The sequence below is a fragment of the Mandrillus leucophaeus genome, unplaced genomic scaffold (genome assembly GCF_000951045.1).
Source record: "Mandrillus leucophaeus isolate KB7577 unplaced genomic scaffold, Mleu.le_1.0 Scaffold172, whole genome shotgun sequence".
NCBI classification, from domain to species: Eukaryota; Metazoa; Chordata; class Mammalia; order Primates; family Cercopithecidae; genus Mandrillus; species Mandrillus leucophaeus.
Genome location: NW_012101721.1, coordinates 1,458,976 through 1,467,133, shown reverse-complemented (window position 1 = coordinate 1,467,133; position 8,158 = coordinate 1,458,976). Strand labels below are relative to the sequence as shown.

The 8,158-nt window shown below is 40.0% G+C and overlaps 1 protein-coding gene across 1 annotated transcript in view; it reads left to right on the top strand.

Annotated features, from left to right (window-relative positions):
• Positions 1-8,158, top strand: part of LOC105537449 (alpha-1,2-mannosyltransferase ALG9) — a 104,534-nt gene that overhangs the window by 13,417 nt on the left and 82,959 nt on the right. The window contains exons 7-9 of the mRNA XM_011977061.1: positions 12-150; positions 2,008-2,142; positions 7,800-7,870. Of these exons, the coding sequence (XP_011832451.1) occupies positions 12-150; positions 2,008-2,142; positions 7,800-7,870 (345 nt within the window). The remainder of the gene's footprint in view (positions 1-11; positions 151-2,007; positions 2,143-7,799; positions 7,871-8,158) is intronic.

The window sequence follows — 8,158 nt, the reverse complement described above, 5'->3', positions numbered from 1 at the left end:
CTTTTGAGCAGGTTATCTGGGAACAAAGCAGGACAAGTCTGGGCACCTGAAGGATCTACTGCTTTCAAGTGTCTGCTTTCAGCAAGGTTATGTGCTGCTCTCCTGAGCAACATCTCTGACTGTGATGAAACATTCAACTATTGGGAGCCAGTAGGTGATTTCTTTAGTTTTCTCTTTTTGTTCTTGATTTTGCAGCATAGGTGTTATTACGAATCAAGAGACAAATAATATACAAGTGTCACTCCTAGTAAAATAGATGTATTTTCTTTTTTAAAAAAACAAAACAAAACAACAACAACAAAAAAACAGGCCTGGCACGGTGGCTAACGCCTGTAATCCCAGTACTTTGGGAGGCCGAGGCTGGTGAATTATCTGAGATCGGGAGTTTGAGACCAACCTGACCAACATTGTGAAACCCTATCTCTACTGAAAATACAGAAATTAGCTGGGTGTGGTAGTGGGCACCTGTAGTCCCAGCTACTCGGGAGGCTGAGGCAGGAGAAACGCTTGATCATGGGAGGCGGAGTTTACAGTGAGCTGAAAGCACACCGTTGCACTCCAGCCTGGGCGACAGAGCGAGACTCCGTCTCAGGAAAAAAAAAAAAACCAGAAATGGGGACTCCTTATGTCACTGAGGCTGTTATCGAACTCCTAGGCTCAAGCGATCCTCTTGCCTGGCTTCCAAAGTGTTGGGATTACAGGTATGAGCCACTGGGCCTGGCCAGTAACATGTTTTCACTTTTGTATTCTAAGCAGATGATTTACCTGCTATTGAAGGCTGTAGGGAATTTAGCTGGTTTACACCAAGGTCTAATTTGTAATTTTCTTTTTTTTTTTAAATGAAAATAATACCTGGAGATAGTTTTTAAAGTTAACAAATACTAAAATACCTAAAGGAAAAACAGTAGCTTTCTATTCCACTTCTCATGTCCAAATCCTACTTTCCAGAGGCAACCACTTATTTTCACTTTCTTTTTTTTTTTTTTTGAGATGGAGTCTCGCTCCACCGCCCAGGCTGGAGTGCAGTGGCCAGATCTTGGCTCACTGCAAGCTTCGCCTCCCGGGTTCACGCCATTTTCCTGCCTCAGCCTCCCGAGTAGCTGGGACTGCAGGCGCCCGCCACCTCGCCCGGCTAGTTTCTTTGTATTGTTTTAGTAGAGACAGGGTTTCACCGTGTTAGCCAGGATGGTCTTGATCTCCTGACCTCGTGATCTGCCCGTCTTGGCCTTCCAAAGTGCTGGGATTACAGGCTTGAGCCACCATGCCTGGCCTTTTTTTCACTTTTTAAGTTATGTCTTATGGTTACCAAAATAGTGTTACTAAATAGTATGCTTTTATTGCTATTTCTTGATTTACACATTACCTGTTGACTTCTATTATAGAAAATTCAAAAGTAAAATTTTCTGATCACATTTTGAATTAAAAAAATAAAGGAAGAATGTTAAGTGTAGGTTGTTTAAGGAAAATACATAATTTAGAGGTTTTCTGTTTTGGGTAACGAGTGTTGAGAAAAAATAAGTAGAAGGTAAAATTCAAGCTTTCAGTGTTGACCAAACAGCAATCTTGTAAAATGTATAATGTCTTAATATTTAAAATATTGTATCATTTTGATTCCTTTTTTATCCATCAATTGCAAATCGCCTAGGCTGGAGTGCAGTGGCATGATCTGGGTTCACTGCAACCTCTGCCTCCTGGGCTCAACTGATTCTCCTGCCTCAGCCTCCCAAGTAGCTGGGACTACAGGCATGCATCACCATACCATGCTAATATATTTATATTTTTTTTTGTAAATATGAGGTTTTGCCATGTTGCCCAGGCTGGTCTTTAACTATGGGGCTCAAGCAACCTGCCTGGCTTGCCCTCCCAATGTGCTGGGGTTATAGGTGTGAGGCACCGTGCCTGGCCTGCCTTTGTCTTTAATATTTCTGCTCAGAAACTTCACTTGCATCTGCTTAACAGAGATTTTTGGCCAATATAACCCTGAATCTGTCTGTTTTGTATTTTTAGACACACTACCTCATCTATGGGGAAGGGTTTCAGACTTGGGAATATTCCCCAGCATATGCCATTCGCTCCTATGCTTACCTATTGCTTCATGCCTGGCCAGCTGCATTTCATGCAAGAATTCTACAAACTAATAAGGTAAGGGCAGACCAACCTGGAAGCAATCACAATTGATCAAGAGGTGAGTCTCTGGTATAGTTTTGAGAAAAGGACAAAATAGATTGGAAGTTAAAAGGGAACTTTTTTGGAAGAAGAATCATTTATTCACCATTCAACAAGCATTAATGGAACAACTTTTATTTGGTAGACACTGTATTAAGGCTGTGGCTATAACAATAACCAAGCCCCTGACTTAATGAAACTTGTGGTTTAGTGGAGAAGATGAACGTTGAAGAAATCATTCTAAATATGATGGGTCTTATGGAGGAAAAGTACAATGTACAATGGAATAGCATATTAGGAGGGTCTAATTTAAGTAGAGTGCTGAGAAACATTTAGGTGTTAACTGGGACCTAACCTGATTAGTTTTCAGAAATTTGACTATGATGCGTCTTGGTGTGGATTTCTTTGGGTTTGTCCTGTTTGGAGTTTATTCAACTTCTTGAATCTTTAGGCTTATTCCTTTTGCCAAATTTGGAAAGGTTTTAGTTTTTATTGTTTTGAATACTTTTTCAGCCCTGTTCTTTTTCCTTTTCTTTTTCAGAACTTTGATGATGTGAATGTCAGATCTTTTGTTATTAGTCCCCCAGGTCTCTGAGACTCTGTTTTCAATTTATTTTCTCTCTGTTGTTCACATTGAGTAATTTCTGTTCTTCTGTCTTCCACTTCACTGATTCTTTCCTCTGTCCCCTCTTCCAGTGTGGACCCTATCCATTGCATTTTTAGTTTGTTCTATGTGTTTTTTCAGTTTTAAAATTTCCATTCGGTTTTTCTTTCTATCTTCTAATTTTTTTTACTGAGACTTTCTCCTTTTCATTTGCTTCAAGCATATTCTTAATTGTTCACTGAAATATTTTTACGAAGCCTGCTTTAAATTTTGTCAGATAATTCTAACACCTCTGTCACCTTGGTGTTGGAATCTGTCGATGGACTCTTTTCATTCAGTTTGAGATCTTCCTGGGTCTTGGTATGACAGGTCATTTTCAGTTGAAAGCTGGACATTTTAGGTGTTGCATGATGAGATTCTGGATTATTCATGGGCTCAGCATGCTTTCTTTGCAGTTTTGTGCTCCTTGGATCTTATTTAAGCCTTCTGTTTCAGCTGGCTTCTTTTGATACTACTTCCCACTAACCCAGCAGGAAAAGAGCATTAGTGGGACGTTTCTACCTTGTTACTGCCAAGTGGAGGTAGAACTTGAGGTTCCCTACCAGGCCTCCACTGACATCTGAGGAAGGGGGTCCTTTTTGTTATTGGTGGGCAAGAGTAGGAGTTCTCACTCCCTACTAGGCCTTCACTGATACCGCCTTACAGGTAGAGTCCAAGCATCTTGACAGATTGAAGTTGGGTATGGAAGTCCAGGCTCCTAAAGTGGTTGCCACTGACACCATGATGAAGGAGAGGCTCATTACTACCAGTGGGGATGGAAGTCCTGGCTTCCTACCTGACCTCTGATGCATGGGTAGGAGTGGGTATTTCTCCAGGGTATTTGTCCTGAATGGAGTAGTTACTGTCTAAAAGTTTTTGTCATGCGAGGCTACCTTTTCTTTGGTCCTTTGGCTACACAGCAGACCTTGGTTGGGTTGTTTTTGTCTTCTGTGCCCATTGGCATTTTCAGTTGCCAGCTTTTCATGCCTAGAATACACCAAGCAAAAAGAAAACCCATGGAATTTACCACTGTGTTGTTTCTCATGTCCTGAAGTCTGTAGCCAGCCTGCTTTCTTCTCTCCACCTTCAGAGTCTTCTTAGGTTGGTTTTAAATAGATTGTCCAGAGTTTCTGGTGGTTTTTTTGGTTGTTATAAATAGAGTGTCCAGGAATAGGGGAAAAGTCCATTTTCCATGAAGCAGAAGTCCCTAACTAGAGAACTGAAGGATAAGTAGGAGTTGTCTAGGTAAGGGAAGAGTGGGGATGCGGGAGAAAGTTGGGAATAGTCTTCTAGACTGATGGCCCTGAGGCTGGGAAGAAGGACAGCGTGGCTTTCTTGTATAAACAGGTTTGACACTTGGAAGAGGGAATGGTGGAATAGATTAGATGAGACGAGAATTAAGAAGACACCAGATTTCTACAAGACCTGATAGGATCTATTAAGGTATCAGACTGTTGTTGTTCTTCCCACAAGTCTGTTGTGTGAAGCCACTGAAAGGTTTTCAGACAAAAGAGAGGTATGATTGCATTTGCATTTTAGAATGTTCAGAAAGGTAGCACCTGCAGAAAGTGACAAAAATACTATCCCTCCCTTCCATATCCAGTATCTCATTTCTGGTTTTTTTTTAAATGAAGTCTCACTCTGTCGACCAGGCTGGAGTGCAGTGGTGCGATCTCAGGTCACAGCAACCTCCATTTCCCAGATTTAAGTGATTATCCTGCCTCAGCCTCCTGAGTGACTGAGATTACAAGCTTGAGACACCATGTCTGGATAATTTTTTTGTATTTTTGGTAGAGACAGGATTTCACCATCTTGGCCAGTTTGGTCTCAACCTCCTGATCTCAGGTGATCCGCCTGCCTTGGCCTCCCTAAGTGCTGGGATTATGGGCGAGAGCCACTGCACCTGGCCTCATTTCTGTTTTTTTTTTTTGTTTTTTTTTTTGAACTTGTCAAAGGAAAGATAATAAAGGGTGAAGGGCTCAGTAGAAAACTAACAATGTGCTATGCAGAGGGTTGTCATTTCCACTTGGATATCTACTATCACTTCAAATTTTACATGTTCAACACAGAATTCTTCCTCTTCTCTAATCCTGTTACATCACTGATGTGCACAGCAAGTGAAATGGAAAGCAAGATTTCTCTTCTTCTCTTGTTCTGACTTCCGATCTCCTTTTTCCCAGCCACCTGGCAAAGGGGAATTGTAGCTTAGAGAGTCTTAGCCCCAGCATCATAACGCTGAGTACAGAAGGATGGTTGTTTCTGAGAGATAGTGTGGTAACAAGTGGCACCTCTAGTGATAACTACCTTCTCAATCTCTTGCTACCCCAATTGAAAGCACCTTTGTATTGTCTCTTCATGGACTTGTTTGTGAATTTCTCTGAAGTGTACACTCAGGAGTGAGATCCCACACATAGACCCATGGGCTTACTGAATCTCAGAGTTCTGCCAGATTGCTCTCCAGATGGCTGTACAACTTTATGTTCTCTGCAGCAGTACTCCAGGCTCCATCTTCCTCTCCTGAGCCTTTCTCATGTATGTGAGATGCTTCTCATTTTAATTGAATTTCTGTGATTATTAGTGAAGAGGAGCATTTCTTCATACATTTATTACTCATTTAGAGCTTCCTTTCTGTGAATTACACATTCACATCCTTTGCCTATTTTTCTGTTGGGTTTTCTATTTTATTCTTCCAATTTATAGACATTCTCAATAGTAACCCCCTATAGGTTTTAGATATTGCATATATTTTCTCTTACCTTTATTACCTTTGTCTGTGGTCCTTTGTTGAACAGTAATCTTTAATTCAATATGATCAAACCAATCCATTGTCTCTTGTGATTGGTGGATTTTGGGTCTTTGTAAAAGAAATCCTCCTTCACCACAGGTCATAGAGATATTCTTCTGTATTTTCTTCAATTAGCTTTTGTTTTTTTTTTTTGAGATGGAGTCTCGCTCTGTCACCCACTGGAGTGCAGTGGTGCGATCTCGGCTCACTTCAGCCTCTGCCTCCCAGGTTCAAGCGATTCTCCTGCCTCAGCCTCCCCAGTAGCTGGGACTACAAGCATGTGCCACCACGCCCAGCTAATTTGTGTATTTTTGGTAGAGATGGGGTTTTGCCATGTTAGCTGGTCTGGTCTCAAACTCCTGAACTCAGGTGATCCACCCACCTCGGCCTCCCAAAATGCTAGGATTCAATTAGCTTTTAATTTTATCTTTTACATATAAGGCTTTAATCATTTGAAGTTTATTTTTATAAATTGTGGAAAGATCCAGCTTTATTTTTTGCTATATGGTGAACTGGATTTTCTAGAACCATCTACCAAATAACCCACTTTTTCCTTCTGATTTGTAATACCACCTCTATCATTCACCTCATTCCCATATGTATATGGGTTCTTTCTGTTGTCTATTCTTTGTCATTGGTCAGTTTATTACCATATTGCTTTTATTATTATGGCTTTGTAATGTATGTCAGTATTTGGTGAATGAATTTCTTACATTGTCCTTTTTAAAATTTGTATTTTAAAAATCATTTTAGAATCAGTTTGCCCCTCACCCAAATTCTGCTAGGTTTTGATTAGAGTTGTACTAAATTTACCTATTATTTTGAGAATGAATTATTTTATTTTATTTTTTTGAGACAGGACCTTGCTCTTCTTCCCAGGCTGGAGTGCAGTGGTGCAGTAATAACTTTTTTTTTGAGTTTGAGGTGCAGCCTCAAACTCCTGGACTCAAGGAATCCTTCTACTTCAGCCTCTGGAGTAGTTAGGACCGCAGGTACATGCCACCATATCCAGCTAATTTTTAATTTTTTGTAGACTTGGAGCCTCGCTATATTGTCCATGCTGGTCTTCAATTCCTGGCCTGAAGCACATGCCTTGCCCCAGCCTCCCAAAGGGTTGGGATTACAGGCAAGTGCCACTGCACTCAGCAGAATTAACACTTTTATAGTGTTAAGTCATTCTGTCCCTAAAATGATACATTTATCCATTTAGTCAAGTTTTCTGTGTCTTTTAATAAATTTTTTTTATTAACCCTGAGTAGCTGGGGTTACAGACGCCCACCAACATGCGTGGCTAATTTTTTTGTATTTTTAGTAGAGATGGAGTTTTGTCAGGTTGGCCAGGCTGGTCTTGAACTCCTAACCTCAGGTGATCCGCCTGCCTCGGCCTCCCAAAGTGTTGAGATTACAGACGTGAGCCACTGCGCCCGGCCAGTTATAATATATATTAAGTAGTGTTTATGTTCTGAGAAATTCAGTGCTCTTAACCATATGGTATTCTGTAGTATAAAGCTATTCAGTATAACCCATATTTTATTATTTTTATTTTTTAAATTGATTGTTATCAATTATAAAATTAATAAAACCACATTACAGAACTTTGGAAGATAGGAGGAAAAATACTCACCTAAATCTACCAGGTTGTTATAGCTACTTTTACCGTTTTATTACATTTCTTTCCAGTCTTTCCATATGCATATAGTGTCCATTAGCTGTAACTGATGTATAAATAATATTGTATTGTACATTTTCACTTAGTATTTTGTCATAATCACTACCTGATGTATTATAGTTGTTGAAGAAGTGCTTGTTGAATGAATGAGCGTTGTATTGCAAGAATGTTTTCATTGTCTTTGTAACCATAAATTTTAATATCTGTGTAATTGTCCATGAGCTAGATGTAGCCTAGTTTATTTAATCATTTCCCTATAATTGAATATTTTGTAGTTTTTAAAACAGTTTTTACTAAAACTGCAATTAACATTTTTGTGAATGGAGCTCCACCTCCCAACCCCCACCAGCTGGAGTGATAGAAGTAGGTATTCTGATACTGAGTCAAGGGATATGAAAATTCTTAGTCCACGTTGCTTTTCAAAAGAATTACACCAATTTACAGTGTTACTGACAATAAATGAGAGTGGTTCATGTTTACGAGTTTTTCTAGCTCATATCTGTGACTTCTGTTTTCTTTTTCTGGGTTTCTTTCAGATTCTTGTATTTTACTTTTTGCGATGTCTTCTGGCTTTCGTGAGCTGTATTTGTGAACTTTACTTTTACAAGTGAGTATAAAAACTTTGCTTCTAAAAATGCTATGAGGAAACCCATTATTGCATAGATTATCTCTTGTGATAGTCTAGGCAGTGATTAGAAATAGAAAACACTTTGCCGGGTGTGGTGGCTCACACCTGTAATCCCCGCACTTTGGGAGGCCGAGGCAGGTGGATCACCTGAGGTTGGGAGTTCAAGGCCAGCCTGACCAACATGGAGAAACCCCATCTCTACTAAAAATACAAAATTAGCCGGGTGTGGTGGTGCATGCCTGTAATCCCAGCTACTCAGGAGGCTGA